The sequence below is a fragment of the Mercenaria mercenaria genome, chromosome 13, assembly GCF_021730395.1.
Source record: "Mercenaria mercenaria strain notata chromosome 13, MADL_Memer_1, whole genome shotgun sequence".
Lineage (NCBI taxonomy): Eukaryota > Metazoa > Mollusca > Bivalvia > Venerida > Veneridae > Mercenaria > Mercenaria mercenaria.
The window spans coordinates 29,115,423-29,134,761 of record NC_069373.1 but is presented as its reverse complement, the minus strand read 5'-3'; the positions used below and the strand labels follow the sequence as shown (position 1 = coordinate 29,134,761).

The 19,339-nt window shown below is 35.7% G+C and overlaps 2 protein-coding genes across 2 annotated transcripts; both read left to right on the top strand.

Moving 5' to 3' along the window:
* Positions 1-572: 572 nt before the first annotated feature.
* On the top strand, positions 573-4,386 carry LOC123529421 (uncharacterized). The gene is made up of 5 exons (XM_045309745.2): positions 573-722; positions 1,656-1,863; positions 2,097-2,233; positions 2,477-2,648; positions 4,210-4,386. The coding sequence occupies exons 1-5, from the start codon at positions 675-677 to the stop codon at positions 4,335-4,337; spliced, it is 693 nt and encodes a 230-aa protein (XP_045165680.1). The 5' UTR covers positions 573-674; the 3' UTR covers positions 4,338-4,386.
* A 3,028-nt stretch (positions 4,387-7,414) lies between these two features.
* LOC123529724 (uncharacterized) lies at positions 7,415-13,604 on the top strand. The gene is made up of 5 exons (XM_045310226.1): positions 7,415-7,548; positions 7,881-8,163; positions 8,651-8,787; positions 12,370-12,532; positions 13,440-13,604. The coding sequence occupies exons 1-5, from the start codon at positions 7,519-7,521 to the stop codon at positions 13,565-13,567; spliced, it is 741 nt and encodes a 246-aa protein (XP_045166161.1). The 5' UTR covers positions 7,415-7,518; the 3' UTR covers positions 13,568-13,604.
* Positions 13,605-19,339: the final 5,735 nt, after the last annotated feature.

The window sequence follows — 19,339 nt, the reverse complement described above, 5'->3', positions numbered from 1 at the left end:
AATCGGCAAAAATATGACTACCAATGCGGAGATGCTAACAAGAATTTTCCAAGATAATGGTACGATAATTGCTCCTGTATACACGTTTATCCTGTAGGTTCACGTTTCTGCTCGCACGCGCTTACCCACTACTAGTATGTCAATCAAACTTTTATGTAAATAGTTTCCTGTGGTTGTCATTTTTGCTACATTGATAGGCCATGAATTAAATGTCAACATGACTATAGAAATGCATATCGTGCAATATTGCAATGTTTAAATGATAAATTTAGGAATCAAGACATATTGAAAATTTAAAGATAAAGAAAAAAGACTATACTGATGGTTTGCCAAACCTTGAAACTATTATACTTGCTCTTCGTCATATAGCATCAGCTGTGAAGTTATTGATCTAAGGTTTGGTCCGATTTAGTTCAAAACAAATACAATGTACACATTATTTGAAAAGAAAAGAAAAATACTCACGAGAAAAACAGAAAATGCGCATAAACATAGACCAAAGAACATTGAAAACATGATTGAACAACAATATGCCTTATCAAACAATACTTATCAAAACAGACAAGGCACTTCAATGTTAAGGGTCAAATTCCCGAAGTGAACATGTCAAACTAAGTTTGCGTACAATGACATGTATTTAAGCCGGCGATAAGAAATAACCTACAAACAAAGGCATGAAAATGGCGACATATAAACACTGCCAAGTTGTATTGCTTGCATTGGTACGTCAATTTTTATATTGATACTTCTATGCTTCTAAAGATATTGCTAACATTGTTCCTAAACAATAATTTAGACTCCACGTATGTCATAGTGATTGCCACCTTAAAATAACCATTTGCCTTTCTTATGGAAATATTAGCATGGCTCCAAACTTTACTAAACAATATGCCTTTCATCTGAATATTTAAGCATGGTAGCAACCTCTGATTAATTCGTTTGCTTTTCACCAAGAAATTTTAACATGGTGTTAAAAAGTGTCAAATTGTTTTGCTTTTCGTCTAGATACTTTGGTATGGTGTCAAACATTTTCTTAATTATGATGTTTGCCGTGTTTATTGGCTGTAAAAGGTGTTCCCATATATGGGCTGTTGTGATAGTTTATTGTCCTTAGGGAATATGGACTCAATTCAATTATCCTCTGTATAACAGAATTATGCTTAGAGGGCACGGGCGTTGTTGCACAGCGAATTACCTTTCGTGGATAGATTATCACATCGAGTCGGCTACTATTATCTTGCTTGGTTGTGTTCTAAGCTTCCATGCAGCATCTTCTTGCAGATTTCATGGATTGTTTTTGTTTGTTGTCATTGTGTTAAAACTTGCCTCAAAGAAAAGAAATTGACCGGCCTCGGATTTGACCCTGGTCGTTATTACTATATCTGGTGCACATCACATTATATTCAAGACCATGAATGTCACTTATTGTATGATATGCTGTAAATGTTATTTGCTGTTTCTCTTCTGCAAAACATGCTAAACAGTTTACACAAATGCGTAACGAATAAAATTGCACTGAACGTTATTGAGTTCAACCATTATTAATGTTAATTACTATGCTGTTGAAATACACACAAAAAAAATACGCTCGAGAATGTTGCAGAGGCGTAGTCGACAGTTCGTATATGGCATATTACAGCTTTGTTTTATTTCAGACTATATTTGCGTTAGCTCGATTTGCATGTAGCCAAGATGGAACTCGCTGTACGAAACAAGATGAATGCCAAGACGGAATGTGTTGTGTACACAGCCCATTATCGAAACCAGAAGTAAAGAAACGATTTATATTTGGAACTTATACACAACATGATCATGGCTTTTGTAGGAGAGCACGACGATTCAATGAAAGTTGTTGGCCTTTAGGTAAGATACTCTCGGTTTGTGACAATATATTGTGCATTTAGATTATTCAACTTGTATAATACAAAACGTGATCAAACGCTTAATAATTATGTTCTATTGTTACTTGAATGACTTCAGTGGTAGACATATAATACGCATTTTTGTGTATCATTACATTAAATACGTTTATGTATTATTGTATGAACACATTATGAGAAGGAATAAAAATACTACTTTGTTCTTATATTCACCAGGTCATGACGGCTCGAACCCAGAACTTTACGAATTCTTTTGTCCCTGTGAGTCAGGACTTGAGTGTCGAGGATTGGTTGTCCACGAAAGCAATCACCAGATTGTCCATCGGTATCCAAAGTGTCAGTCTCCAGAATCGGTAAACTTTACAATGTTACATTCAATGATCTGGAGTTTTTATCGGCGTAAACTTCAACTTTTGTCTGGAAATAAATCGATGTGAATTCAACAATATTTCAATTTTCATGTTAAAGTAGAAAGGAAATTTGCAATCTTATACTATTCCAAAAAAGTAAAAGCAAAATAGCTCAACACATAAACGAGAAGCTATTTACAAGCAAATACAATTTACTGTACTCTTGGTTAATGTTTTACACAATAGAATCTTCTGGATAATAGACCTACTCCTTCTGGTACTGTATGTTCATCAGATAACGACTGTGGTACAGGGATGTGTTGTGTGAGTTATCCGGGGTCAGTAAAGCGACAGACGCAAAGTAAACATGGATACTGTAGAAATGAGAGAAAACTAAATGAGACGTGTGATCTTCAAGGTAAGCAGTCTGTCTTACTTTTTTTTATATAAGTTATCAAAATTTTGTTAACAGACCATTTTTCAGGTAAATAGTGTTTCATTACTGGTCTGGTCATTCATCTAAAGTTTGGCATGCTGTAAACTAAGTTATGTGGGTGTTCGAGCGGCGGTTAGTTTCTCGATTTATAAACAAAAGAAAGCTGGCAATATCTGTCTTCATTTATGGCCGGAAAAATCAATGTGAAGTGCGAACAACTGTTTATTTAGACTATAGTCATATAGCACTCATTTCAGACATAATATTATGCCGAATCTGTTTTATATGTTCTTATATTGAATTTCAGTATCGAAGATATGTTTGTTAATGATAAATTGAACACATTTTTTTTTATTTCATTTTTGTTTGGTTCATACCTCTTTTAAAACTATACGAGGAGTTGTGCGGCATAGTAATGTAAATCCTGACAACATGCACAAGTTCTCTTCAATTTTTGGGCTTACCTTTGGAAAGTGAAAGAGGAGTTATTCGAACAAGGAATATCTCGGGGCAAATTGGCAATGCACGGCATTCCGTGAAACTTCAAACGGCCATAACTCGAAAAACATGCGACATTGTACATTCAAGTCCTGGCGATATATGAGGGTTGATCTAAAAGTAATGATACTGCATCCATCGCACATTTAATCCTTGTTATATTATTGTATAAATTACTTCAACATGAACACTAATAATAGTATGATTACCAGGGTATATATCATGTTCATCCCTGGCGACATTTCGCCGAACGCGAAAACGTTCCTTTTTTTTTTCAAAAAAAAGAAAGAAAAAAAAGAAACCAAAACTAAGACAATCACCAATGGACATTAAATAACATACCGAATCATAACAATGGTATGAAATAAGTATTTTAGCAGCCAACCGCCAAAAACTAGTGACATCCTCGCAAGTAAGAGTTCGCAATGTAGCGCTGCGGCTTTCATTAATCAATGACTAACACATTACTTTGCTGTTTTATTTTCGTTAAACATGACTCGACTCACATTATTTATTGATCAACCCTCGTACGTATGTTGATATGATGCACTTCTGTAAGTTTCATCGGATCCCTTGAAAACTGCGGGAATAATTTTCAAGACAAGGCTTAAATTATTATTGTGCAATATACAATATACTATAAAAAGGTCATGACCATTAACCCGAGTATTATAATTCATGTCCTGTCAATATGCGCAAGCTGACTTTAAAGTGAGGTGTAATATGTAATATGCAAAACGTAGGAAAAGCTATCCGTACACAGATGTTGGGACTGACAGACGAACGAAAGAAATGACAAGGCGACAGAAATATGTCTCACCTGCTCCAAGCCCACCACCCCTGAGAGTTAATTGAAGAAGTGTAGAACGAGAAGATTTCACGAGTGTTCACATATCTTAAATCATGACCTTTGTAACATGAGAAATTTTTTGAAGTTATTACCTTATAATCCATGCTCTTTTGAAGTAAAGCATATAAATATGTGTACTTATTTACTATAAAAAGAGTTTTTTAATACAAGTATAAATTCCATGATTTGTTTTAGATGAGCTCACGCATGATTTCCAGTGTCAGTGCCAGGCTGGTCTGGAATGCCGTGGTGCCGTGGTCCATCACTTCGGGCAGCAAACCGTCCATGAAAATACGATATGCCAGAAACCACTCCCTGGATAGAAATAAAGAAATGAATTTGTATGAGCATCATATTACATTCAACTTCTGATGTGTTTGTCTCCTTTCTATGCAAGTGTATTTTCAACATTTCGTACAACCCCTTGAAGTAAAATCATTTAAATACAAGGATGAATATCCAACAGGTAAAGCCACGTTACAAAAACGCATCCTTCCCATACCATGGGGACGCGCACAAGACCAGAACCCACAGACAAACACATGCACAGACTCTTAAGGCCAAAAAACAAAACAAAAAAAAAACAAGGCAAACAAACGAGAACAAGATTAACAAATAAAAGAACGCATAGGGGTATCGCCCTAGACTGGTCAGTTGAAAAACCACCACTTGGGAGCTTAAAAAGGTGCCCATTACGGTCAAACACGAACAAAAAATTTTATATACCTAAAACACAATCAGAACTTTTCAAAAATAGTTTACTTTATTCAGGTCCAATTGTTTGGAATATTTTACCTATCGATGTAAAATCGTCTAGCTCACTACAGTGTTTTAAATCAAGGTGTAGCAAATGACTACGTCATAAAAAATGTTAAAGTGATTTCGAAATTCAGATGTTTTGATGTCTGTTTGTATTTTTATTTCATGTGGTACTTATGGTAATATTTGTTGTTGTTGAACTATATTTGTATATATCTGTGTTATAAGAGGGCCTCATGGAAGATTAGCGTCAGCTGAATGAGTTACCCTCTATAAATAAAGAATTTACTTACTTAGCTAGATATACTACAAGATTAGGCCCTTCCTGAATTAATGTTTTCACAATTTTATCTGCTAACTTACCCAGTCAGTCTCTTATACTGTATATAAACTTAATTAAATACGCCAAGTGCATACTGCTACATTAATTAAATAAATTGTTTATACATTGAACTGACATATTCCACTGTCAGATTGTAAGTAGAAAGTTGTATTTCTCTTTTTTTAATGCAAATCATGTATATTTACAATTGAATACAATTATTACATAGTGGTTTTTTACATCATTGACAGTGTCTCTTACCTCAATTGATATATGAGTCAAAACAAAATTTTATTTTTATCTCTGACTATGACAACCGTACGACACTGGGGGTGGGGTGGGGGCACTATTGAGAAAGTAATCGTAATCTAGATATAAAATACAGATCTAATCCTCATATTCTGCATACACCTCGCATTTTAATATTATATACGCACGTTTGAAAATCGAAGATCCTTCCCTTTACATTAGCAACTATTAGTTAGTAGGATTTACTGTGATCAACCTACATCGCGTAGTCAAAGTGATTCACGTGTGTGGCTGCTATGCGTTAATTTAATAAAGGAGCATTAACACATTGAGTTTCAAATAATGAATGTATGACAAACGGCAGACCAACGGCAGAGATGTTTACTGAATGCAAGGTACACACTAAGGCCAACGATAAGTCAGCTATTTTGATATTGCTATTTATTTTGCTTCTTGTCGTTGGGTCCGAAAAGTATTCATCTTGTTGCTCTTTCTTTTTCCAAAGTCATTGAGTACGTGAGTATATGGTTCGTTAGGTTATCTTCAGTTATGTATTTACAAGTTTGCCACGTTACCCGCTATTTTCCTTTGGTTTTCACTATATGTGTTTTAATTTGGGTAAATGTACTTGTATACCTAATCATTTCATCCCGAATACACCCCTGTATGAATTCATTTCAATGGAGTTGTGTTCTTACAATCAACGCAAATAAAGTAACGTACCTGAGTCCCGATCATTTCAAAATTGTTATTCCCAGTTGAATGAATGACCGGACAATAGAAGATGTTATTACGGTTTACGTCTATAGAGAGTTTGCAAGAAGACAATCAGCGAGGATTGATGATGCTCATCGTGCTGTACATAATCAGTCTGAGACAACTTTGTAAAACTAGGAACATATTCCCGCAGATCAGATTCTCACTGTTAGAATCAAACATCATCATACTCAGAAGCAAAGGCCTCCGGCCAGGATCTCTTTTCCCATCACCATATCGGGCAAGTGACAGATTGGTTTATTGCCCTTCCCGTCATTTGGCGTAATGTCATGAATTGGAACTAAAATCATCTAATAGTTTCTATCGAGAAAGACAGGCCAGGCCATACAATGACAGCCAGATGGTGATCCTTGAAAGAACAGCTGCGAAAGGTGAGAATATTTTCATTTGTAAGCCAGTTTTGTATAGCTCCTGCTGGACCATTTGGAGATATGCGGTACCGAACGGTTGTAAGAGAAATAAGTTAGAATAAAATATATTTACAGACAAATATCAAATATTATTGTTGTTTCGAATAGTAAGAAGCCTAGATATTTCTTGGCCTTAAAAGTCTATTGTTGTGATTTAGTTATACAATCTCTGACGATAAACAAAGCAACCAATAAATCAAGGGAAGGACTGACAGCCCGCAGTTGCTGCTTGTTTTTGTTGTTTAAGTCAGAAGTCCTCAGTTGCCCACACACTCACACAATACCAAACGTCCAGAATATTTGTGTGATGAGATCACATAGAAATAGAAAGAAAACTCAAACGACGCGAGGTAAAAACTTAGTTGATTTAGAGCTATAGCCTGTTGCTAAAGCACTGGCTAAAAAAGACAACAGTAGCGGTAAATGCATCTTAAATATCTATATTTAAAACAACATCAGGGTGTCGAATTTACGGAGAGATGTCGAACTTACACGACGACAATCATCATAACAAAATCCATCATATTGATGATGTAGTTGCTATCACTGGGCAGCATTTTAAAATGTGGACGCAGGAAAGGTCTTTTTTGTTTCCATATGATATTCATATCGGTCATTCTGAATAAAAAATTGCTTCACCGTTTTTATGCTAAAAGTGTCGAATATATCCCGAAGTTGCTCTAACAGCTTCGGTTTGACTCAGTCCGTTCAAGACGGGGATTATGTACAACGCCCGCTCATGCCCCTCACACCTCTATTATCAATGAAAAATCGTCTAAAAGATGCATTCCAAGTCACATGACTTAATCTTTTGGCACAACTTACTGGTTGGTTTGCGAAAGATTCACAATGTTAGATTACAACCCAACTTATTGTGATATATTTCGGCGCGAAAGAAGAGGAAGTGTGACGTCACAGATTGGTCCTTATCTACCGTTATAACTACTGATAAGAGCTTTATTTAAACTTTATCCAAGATTAATAACAATGGCGGATTTTGTCCATGTTTATATGATTGTACGTATGTTGTATATTAGTTAACTTCACTGTTCAAGTTTGAAAATCAATAATATATCAGATAGCATTTGAAATAAAACAAGCATTAGTTTATCATTTCGTTATCTATCAGTTTAATGTTTTTATGCTTCAAGGTACGTGTATTTGTTTTATTATAATCTTTTAGATTAAACATTTCTCATTGATACTAAGACAAAGTCACTTCCCACTATAAATGGCAATAAAGTGTAGTGTATATACGTTATTTTGCAGTTTTCAAGTGAAAATAGAATTATTACCAAGTACGTTAACGGAAACATAACAAACACTGTATCTGAATTGACGTTTTCCAGGTCAGTCTGTCTGTTTCTGCAACACACTGCATGTCCAAACCTGAAGTAACAAGTGCTGCACCACGCAAGACATACATATTGGAATATCATACTGTAAATATAAGCTATCCGGACGGTGTGCGATGCTCGACACAGGATGAATGTCCAGACAGAATGTGTTGTGTGCATAACCCTTTAACCAAACCAGACAAAATTAAACGGTTTCTGTTTGGACAGTATTCTCACCATGACTACGGGTTCTGTAGAAGAGCAAGAAAGTTTAATGAAAGCTGTTGGCCTTTGGGTTAGTTTTGTTGTATGTATTTGAAACAGTATAGCATAATGGAGTAATTTGATTTGTAGGTATATTGAAAGAAAATATACATAGGGAAATGTCTTTTTCGAAAATTCTGACAAGAGTAGTAAATTGAAGAAGATATGTTCTCTTTTTTTGGTGCCATACTCATTATAATAACAAAATATAAAAACAACTGTCGTTTGATTAATTTGCATAAATTATGGACCATTCTTTCTTAGCTTCTACGAAATTTGGATCCAGAGAAAGGTTAACATTTACAACGGCGGTAAAGGGTTTTGCACAATATTTTATATATGCTAGACATACTTACTGAACTAGATAAGGCGGAATTTAAAGTAGTCCGCCTGAACATTGTTGTGTACCTTTTTTACACTCATGATAAATATACCACGTTAATTAAATGAAAAATTTAAATAATTCTTTTACATTTACATACTGCATAATGGCGTTATATTATAATCCTTTTTTATAGGTCATGATTCCGCAAACGCCGAACTATATGAATATTTCTGTCCTTGTGAGAGTGGTCTTGACTGCCGGGGATTGGTCGTTCATGAAACAGCATCACAAATTGTTCATCGGTTTCCAACTTGTCAGTCCCCTGAATCGGTTCGTATATTTCAGTTGTGCCCTAACGAAAAGCACCTTGGACACACTGTTCTAGAAAGTTCGTCCAAGATTTGTTTTTTATTTGCGAGACAATACATGCATAATGTATTCTAACATTGTGTTTAAATATGAATTGATCACAGATTTAAGTAATCTTTTAATTTTTCATATGAAAGTACCGACTTTACTAAACAATTAATGAATAGGTAGTAAGCAAATAACATAAATAATTAAATATATATATTATACATATCTAAGTTTAACTTCATAGATACTTCATAGTGTCGGGGGCCTCCGTGGCCGAGTGGTTAAGGTCGTTGACTTCAAATCACTTGCCCATCATCGATGTGGGTTCGAGCCTTACTCGGGGCGTTAAATTCTTCATGTGAGGAAGCCATCCAGCTGGCTTAAGGAATGTCGGTGGTCCTGCCAAGGTGCCCGCTCGTGACGAAATAATGCACGGATGGGCACCTGGGGTCTTCCTCCACCATCAAAGCTGGAAAGTCGCCATATGACTTATAATTGTGTCGTTGCGACGTTAAACCCAACAAAATAAATAAATAACTTCATAGTGTCTTCGAAATGCTTGAAAGAAACGTTTACGTGTCTGAAGCTGCCACAAAAAAGCAAGGACAAGTATTATGAAGGAAACTCTAACTTCCATCGGACTTGGCTGCTAGTAATAAACACACTTAATACATTGTTAAAGCAACGACGATAAAAGGAGTAAAATACCACCATTGTGATGTTTTAGGGGTTCAGTTATGGTTTCGATGGAGGCCTTGAGAAACAAAAATCAAACAACACCAAATCATAGAAAGAAAGAGTTGTTTGACATGAAAATTGAACAGCATGTAAAACATGTATATTACTTTACGAAACAAGTGTCAGTATACTGATATAAACATTGAATTCCGGAAAAGGGCTGCCTAAAGGGGCTCCACTTCCGGACAGTTAAACGCCTGTAAAAACTCACCATTTTCAAAGAACAGTTACACATGTTCGTTTTGATGCATTTGCAATAGCGTGCGAGTGGTGAAATTTCGCATAACAAGGTGGAACACAGTTTTCAGCAATTGTTTATCTTTATTTCTTTACAAATGGCATTCATTTTCAAAGGGAGACAACTGTTCCCGATTATTTTAAGTACAAATGGCATTCATTTTCAAAGGGAAACAACTTTTTCCGATTATTTTAAGTAATCTTTGAGAAAAAGTTGTCTCCCTTTGAAAATGAATGCCATTTGTAAAGAAAAAATGATAAACAATTGCTGAAAACTATGTTCCACCTTGTTACGTGAAATTTCAGCACTCGCACGCTATTGCAAATGCATCAAAACAAACATGTGTAACAGTTCTTTGAAAATGGTGAGTTTTTAAAGGCGTTTAACTGTCCGGAAGTGGAGCCCCTTTAGGCAGCCCTTTTCGGAATTCAATGTTTATATCGGTATACTGACACTTGTTTCGTAAAGTCATATACATGTTTTACATGCTGTTCAATTTTCATGTCAAACAACTCTTTCTTTCTATGATTTGGTGTTGTTTGATTTTTGTTTCTCAAGGCCTCCATCGAAACCTTATGCACAATTCTAGCCATACTCAAAAGTTACAAGTAAGTAAAATAAAGGCACGGCATGTAAAACACACAAATGCTCGTCAAAATATTTAAGAAAAGAATCACATACGCATGTTAATTTAGTGCCTTTCCAGAAGGCAGAGTACGAGCAACAAGCAAATTCGATGAATTGGTATCACCCGCCGAAAGGGTTTGTGGTGAGGAATGGCAAAAAATATATCCGGCAAAAAGTTAAGGAGCAAATAATTTCATTAGTCTAAATCAATTTAACAGAAAATGAATGTTTTTTTTGGGGGGGGGGGGGGGGGGGGGGGGGGGGGGGGGGGGTGCGGCGAGGGTGACCGGGTGAGGGTACAAAACTTCACATGTTGATCATAAATATTGATGGAAAATTAAATATGAAGAACAATGGGATGGGGGGGGGGGGGCATGATCGGGGTGGTGGGCATGATTTGGCGGGGGAACGGTACAACTTTGCATGTTGATAAATATTCATGAAAGGTTTGAAAAAAAATAAAAAAAAGGAATGAGAATTTTTTTTTTGGAGCGGGGGGGGGGGGGGGTGTGACCAAGGCAAGGTGGTCACCAGGTGTGGGTACACAACTTCACATGTTTATAATAAATGTTCATGGAAAAGAATGAAAGAAGTTTAATGAAATTCTACCAACTGGTTGGTTTGTTATGTATAAATATGTTGACTTTTAAACAATTAAAGGGCAATAACTCTAAGGAAAATTGACCAATTAAAAAAAAAAAGACGGGTATCATCGAAGTTTGTTGGTTCATATTTATTTCAAGTTTCATGAAATTATACCGGCTTGTTACTGAGAAATGGCTGCAGACGTGCATTTTCCATTAAATCAAGGGCAATAACTCTAAGGGAAATTGACCAATCCAAAAAACTTGACGGGCATCATCGCAGTATGTTGGTACATGTTTATTTCAAGTTTTATGAAATTCTACCTGCTAGTTACTGAGAAATGGCTGCGGACCGACGGACGCACGCACGGACGGACAACGCCATTTCAATACACCCCTCCCGATTTCATCGGCGGGGGATAACAAAATACACAATTAAGGGCCCGACGAAGACGGCCAATGGACTAATATTATAGCAGCTCAATCCCTGTGGGTTTTAAGTACTGCCTATCACGTAACCTTCCACCTTTTCAATCAGACACATTAAAAGAGGAAAGCCTAGCGTCAAACTACAGAAGCGCTGAACACTCGGTGAATTACGATAGAAACGTTTAGTAAAATCTTCCTGCAGTTGTTGATAACGATAGACCTGCTGAAAGAGTTCATTAATTGGTACATTAGATATATATATTTTCATATATTATATATCTTCAACATTATGACATTGTCTTCCACAAATCAAAGAGAATTACGTATCCAATTTATTGTTACACGGGGTACATCCTGACCTAAAGTTGGTCAAATGAAAAATCATAAATTTTTGTTTGTATGAAGTTATAAAATATATAGATCCATAAAAGTGGTATCTGATTTGTTCGTTCTATTTAACTGAAGCTACCTGTGACGAATAATTTCGACCACTGGTTATCCATAGTTAGAATATCATTCAGATAACGTGAAGTAATGTAAAAATACTGTTTTAATGTCTTAGTGCATTATGATAATGTTATGCGGGTATTTATAGAAATGTGTAAGCATTGATTTATTGAGGATAATAACCCAAAGAATAAAACGACAAAAATAATAAGATTAGAACTGCAGGTTTTTGGCAGATTGATAAACAGAGTTTGATTCTTTAATAGATTCTTAAACTATTAAGATAGACTTAAGGACGTCTGATAGAATTCGGGGCGAAAATTTTCCCAATAATAGAATTTCTTTAAACTTTGGATATTAAATCATCTAAGGAAAAAAAAGTTATATGCCGTTGAAAACGTCATTTTCCCCAAAATTATTGGGAAAAATTTCGCCCATCTCATATACAGGGAATTCTAGCGTACGCCTTTAACGGAGATAGACATTTATTAGAACTTGCTGGATGGTCGACCGACTCCAAGTGGTATAGCATGTTCATCTGACGGCGATTGTGGTGCGGAAATGTGCTGTGTTAGATATCCAGATTCCAGAAAACGAGATTTACACGGCTACTGTAGAAATGAGAGAAAAATCAATGAAACTTGTGATCGCCAAGGTGAGTACTGTTTCACGTAGGTTTATGATGTGTGTAACGTGTGGTGAGCAGTGGTTTTAATATTGTTTAGGTACTTGACGTCCGTTTGTCAGTCCAATGGTATACGCTCGAATGTTTGCAGAACAAAAGCTCGATTAATACTAAAGTTATTTATTTACGTGTTAAATGTGTTACAGTGTTTGGATCTTGTCAAATTGTGTAGGAAATGTTTAGGCAAGAGTATATTTCAAATATTTTAGACAGATATCTATGGCATGATATCCATTTGTGACATAGGCAACAGCATCTTCTTGCCTAACATGGTAGGTTTTGGTGTTTACTTAAAAAGTTCGGAATACGCTTCTAAACCATTAAACCATCTTTCATATAAAGTTTTTCATTAAATTGTCCCCCATGGGTCGCAGGTTATTTAAGTAACTACGGAAAAAACTACAAACCGTGCGCTGATATATCAATGGCTTACTGTGGTAATATGTCATGGATTTTCAGTTCTATGTATTGGAAATAACATTGAAGGCTTTTGTTTTTCCATGCTGTTTACATCCATTTCGTTACTCTTTGTCGCTTGAGGTTTAATATAAGGTCAACAATCCTAAAACCTACATTCAAACGTGTTAGCACTACCACCTGTGTGCCAAGTGAGAACCAAAACGTGATATAGCCACACATGATTCCCATGCCGCGGAAACATTTTTGAGCAGTGGATATGGTACTGCATACAGTATATTTACGTATTGAACGTTAATTCAGATATGGCCACACATGTTGTCCTATGCCCAAAAACATGCTTTGGTATATGATTGTGTCGACTTTAAATTCAACACAAAAGATACAAATTTGAATGATTATAATATGGCACACGTAATTTCGATCCCGAATGACGACTGCCCTGTGCTATTATTTTCAGATATGGCCACGAACGATTTCAAATGCCCATGTCAAGCTGGTCTGGAGTGCCGTGGTACTGTTGTTCAGCACTTTAATCATCAAACTGTTCACCAAAACACCATCTGTCAAAAGCCAGTATCAAAATAGATATGTGCAAGCCAATTAGCAATAAATTTGCTGCTGAGTTCTTTCTTTCTTTTTTTTCCAGTTGTATATGCACGTGTCTAGTGTAGTGAATACGTATCATAATCAAATAGTACAGTATCAATCAACTCGTCAATTTTAATCAAAGATATTTTTCTGCCATGTTTACCTGATTTGACGCATATAGTACAACTCCGTGTCGTACAGCCTTCTGTACTCTGTACTGTGTTTGTTCCCTAACCTAATATGATTTCTTATTTTGGAATTCAATATATAGTAGGCACTTGTTGTCCAAAATGTATAAACAAAATTGTTCCAAACAAGCGAGAGTGGTTTTTATAGAGGCTATATAGTCGTGCCTTTATAAAATATGCTTTGGTTGTTCGTGACATGTTTACATTTGTGTGTTATTTCTGGTTGATTAATCCATTATTTCCAAAACACTGCTGCATCATTCATGTATCCTCTGTAATTCATTTGATACAAATCTTTTTTATCTTAATATTTCCGGTTGATTATGAAAATACATACACAATGTTCAGTTTCTTACTAATTGGAGAATATGTTGAAGGACTAACCCTCATATGTTGCAATAACTTGTGGTTCAACCCTTTTGCTTTTGATAACATAAATTGCAATACATTCGAGTATAGAATTTTGTACAATCTATTTAGTTTTGCATGTTACGTAAATATTTTACATTAACTTGTGTTATGAGAAAGTTATAACATAGTATGACACTACGTAATAAGCGAAACGTGTTTGGGGTACAAACAGTTGTATTTTGATTCTCAGACTTAAATACATTTATGTTGTCTGTTAATATTCAGCGATATACTGTTAAATTGACCAGGTTTCGTTGTCATGTGTATTATCAAAGGGAAAATGAAAATGTGTAAAACTTTTTGTAGAGGAAAGATAAAAGAATTTAACCATCAACCTTTTAAAGCTCCCCTCTTTGATCGACGGGACAGTTAGAGCCGTTCCTCAAACCTGTTGATATTTGTCTTCAAGCCTGTTTCACCGGGCCCTTGATGTAGGCATAGAAATTACAGATCAATATAATTGCACCTTTACTAATCCTACCTGTCAGGTATTACAAGATATCGCTGCTTGTAAATACTTGCTTAAAGCAAGAGTTGTCATTCTTTGTGGTCACCGTCTTAACTTCATTTATTGATATAAACAAAACTTTCATAAATATCACATTTGTAAAATCATTTTTGGTTATTTAAAGGACTTGGAAATCAATTTCAAAACTTCATTTAAGTTCTTTTTATCTTAAAACAATTAAGTTCTAACTCTACATAATCCTAATGGTGTTTCTCTTGATGCTTTATCTTCTGCAACGGCATATATGTGTTTATGGTTCTTTTAAGGCTCGCTTATTTATGTACAGTGAAACACCGCTCGCTCGAGGTCGCAAGGGGATGAGCAAAATGCTCGAGTTATCCATGGTTTCGAGCGACCCAAACATTGACCAACATACGAAGAAAATTGAAGTTTGGTTTACCAATTGTCATCGAGACCATTTGCAGAGGAAACGGTGATTCGTAATAATAACACACTCGTGACATTTTAAAAAAACATATTACAAACGTTATTTATGATAGATCGTAAATTGCACATGTGAAGAAACAGCTAAGACATTTTTTTTTACTTGAAATACTGTAATCGAATTCGAAATTTTCTTCTCCAAATTAAGATCTCATAATTATCGTCTCAATTTTATGAAAAGGCTTTATTTGCATGCAAACAACTGTTGATTAAAATATTAAGATCTCATAATTATCTTCTCGATCCCGCAGACAAAAGTAATAATTAATAACAATTTTGATCAATAAAATTTTTCTTCCACCTTCATCAATAATTAATCTCGTTATCAGATAAAATATACCGACAAACAAACATTTAAGACAGTGGGGGAATAGACCATGCAATTCTAACGGCGTGCGAAAATTTTAAATTAACCGATACATTCTGACCGCCGAAGGTGTGAAAATTTTGACACCTCTGCTCGAGTTTGCCATAACCAACAAAGAGTAAATTAATACACAGGGACCAGGTGTCATGCTCGAGCGATTGAGTTACCGACGCTCGACCCAGCCATGGTAATTTCACATAGAAAATAGAAGGAAATCGGCCGGGACCACATGAATTGCTCGAGTGAGCCCGGGTGCTCGAGTCATCGATGCTCGAGCGAGCGGTGTTTCACTGTAAATTTACATTTTATTCACCATGTATTCTGTTACCATTTCGTGTGATAAAGATTATCCTGACGAACAACAATTATCGACACTGCCATGTGACTTTGAAACAAGTGACGTGAGGTGCGCACCGTAACCGGATTAAATCTAGGCGGTGTTTTTGCCACAGTCCGTTCCAAGTAATGCCCTACTGTTCTTTTATTTATTCGACTATATGTTTTACATTGTTATATATAATTTTGCGTATATGTTAATCATGTATACAACAATACATACAAAGTTGTGGGTAGTGGTTTGTGGAGGAAGGGTTCTTGGAAAATGGCTTTTTTGTTGCACAGGTATCTTTGTTTTATTGCACTAATCGCTTAGATAATGAAGTTTAGTTATAATGTATAAATGAAACAAGGCCATTTCCCTTGAATCAGCTTTAGTAACTGCAACCATTTCCACAATATAAATCATTTATTACCACATTTTCTTATTGTACTATTTGGTATCATTAAGTTTTGACACGAAGATTCGAAACTTGTAAACGTTCATTTCGTATTTCCGAATGTGACAACTGTACATCACTGAGGGATGGGGGCACTATTTAGAAAGTACTCGTAATCAAATCATAAAATACAGAAACATGTTTAATCCCCAGATTTAATCCCCGTCTTCTACATACAACTAGCATTTTTATAGGATCGGCCTTCTTAAACATGTATGCAAATCGAAATAAAAAATGAAGGATGGTCCGTCTTTAAGGGTTTCACTTAATGACCTGAACATAGTTATGTATTTACATTAGCAGCTAAAGCTATTTGTGAGTTGACCATCCTTAAGAGTTGTAAACAGCCTACGTCACGTAGTCACGTCTATGGTTGCGTTGATTTAATGAAGGGGATTAGCCTCTTGAATGTAAAATAAAAACAAGAATAAATATCAAACAGGGAATGCCACGTTCCAAAAACGCAGCCTCTCCAAAACGAAACTTACAGATGTGCACACTTCTAACACACCCGCATAAAGGACAAAACGAACAAATAAAGGAACACAGTTGGGCACCGCCTTGGAACGAGCACTGGCAAATACACCACTGGGGAGCTTAAACCGGTTTATGGTGCGCACTCAGCCTCACTCTTAACGCCACCATGTTCCAAAGTCACGGGACAGTGTAAATAAAAGAATCCCCGACAGGTGAACCTCTAACAATCAATTGTTTTAAATAATGATGGTAGAGATATTTAATAGAGTCGGTCCTTTTAAACATGCATGCAAATCAAAATAAACAATGAAGGATGGCCTGTCTATTCGGGTTTCGCTTCATGACCTGTACATTAGCAGCTAAAGCTATTTGTGAGTTGACCATCCTTAAGAGTTGTGCTGTAAACAACCTACATCACGTAGTCAAACTAATTCACATGTGTGGTTGCTATGGACAAGAGTGCATCTTGAATGTAAAAAAAAAACAAGAATAAATATCAAACAGGGAATGTCACGTTCCAAAAACGCAGCCTCCCCAAAACGAAACTTACAGATGTGCACACTACCAACACACACACACTTTCATACAAAGCAAAAACACGAGGACAAAACGAACAAATAAAGGAACACAGCGGGTCACCGCCTTGGAACGGTCAGTGGCAAAAACACCACTGGGAGCTTAAACCGGTTTATGGTGCGCACCCAACCTCACTCTTAACGCCACCATGTTGTCAGCTGCTATTGATAGAAACCTATGCTACAAGATAACGCTGCCTTATTAACATATTTAAAGAGATTTCGGCAAGCCGGTAATATTTAGTTCCTATACACATAAGACATGTTTTAGCCTATAATAATGTCGGCGTGACGCTAATTTCAACAAAAGGGAGACATAATTAGATGACTGTGATACAGCATAGATACTTTTGTTCTCAATTTACGACTGACCAATGTTATAATTTTCAGATATGGCCACGCACGATTTCAAGTGCCCTTGTTAAACAGGTCTGGAGTGCCGTGGTGCTGTTGTTCATCACTTTAATCACCAGACAGTCCACTAGAACACCATCTGTCAAAAGTCAATTACGAAATTGATGTGTGCGCCCCGAATAAGCAATAAGTTTTCTGCTGATTTCTTTATTTGCTGATTTGTTTAAAGAACACAGTTGTGTATGCACATGTGTCAAATGCATACGTATTACGAGAAAACCACCTAACTCAACTCCGTATTTCCCTGATTTAGTGTCCGGTACAACTTTGTATCGCACAGCATTGGTACATGTCATGTGTTTGGTTACCTTTTAAAAAAATCATTTAGGAATGCTATACCTGTTTGACTATTGCTCTTCAAAATGTGTGTACCAATTGTTCCGAACATGCGGGAGAGGCTTTCTTTAGTAGCTATACAGTCTCCCTTTATAAAGATATTAAAGATATACTTTGATTATTCGTGATTTTTTTTTTACATGTCAGTATTTTTTTTTTTTTTTTTTTTTTTGGTTGACGAATCCAATATTTCCAAGAAAATTGTAGCACGATTCATTCTCTTCGTATGTATTTATTATCTGTAATTCGTATGAGACAAATATGTACCTTTTATTTCAAAGTTCGTTAACTTATTAAAGATATTTTCCGATTAATTATACACAGGCAATGTGGCCACATATGAAATTGATATGATTATCATATTATTCTCATATGAGACCTTTCATATGCTAATCATAAAAAGAGCCGGATATGATAAGCACATGACAGCAATTTATGCTTTTCATACGAGTCCTGGAAAAAATCACCTTTAAAAAAACAAAAAACAAACGAGTATTGATAGATCCATCTTTATTTTTTTTTTCTTTACAGAAGAATTACATTTTGGTATATAAATTACATTCAGTAACAAACTTTTACAACGAAAGCACGCACACACACACACACACGCACGCACACACACACAAACACACAAACACAAAAGAAGTAAAAAATACACAAACATTTACATTTCAAGTGGTCATTGGTTAACTTTTCAGCCAAGAAAAATGATCATTGACCCAGAACCCAGGTCAATAGTTTTTTTGATGAAGGTCAATAGTCATTTTCTGAGGACACACTGACCATCTGAAAGGTATTAACTGTTTTACTATAGAAAATTCAGTTCAAACTCTCTACTGTATACACCAATAAAATTGAAAGTCTAATTTTTTGAAGAGAAGTTGTTGCTCTGGAGGCATGCTTTTAAGAAGGAACACATGCACGTTTATAGAGAGGTGTTCATTAGAGTTGTTGTTTACACAGGTTATACTGATATTGCACAAATATTAATTCAGGCAGAAGATTTACATATGCATTACATTTTTTAAAGGTGATTTTTTCCAGGACTCGTATGAAAAGCATAAATTGCTGTCATGTGCTTATCATGTCCGGCTCTTTTTATGATTAGCATATGAAAGGTCTCATATGAGAATAATATGATAATCATATCAATTTCATATGTGGCCATGTGGTTTTGGACAAAAAGATTTTTTAAATTTTTCTTTCGGTTGCTATGGCAACCAGAGTTCTGTATGGAATTAAATTCTTTGAACAATTTTTAAAGAAGACCATC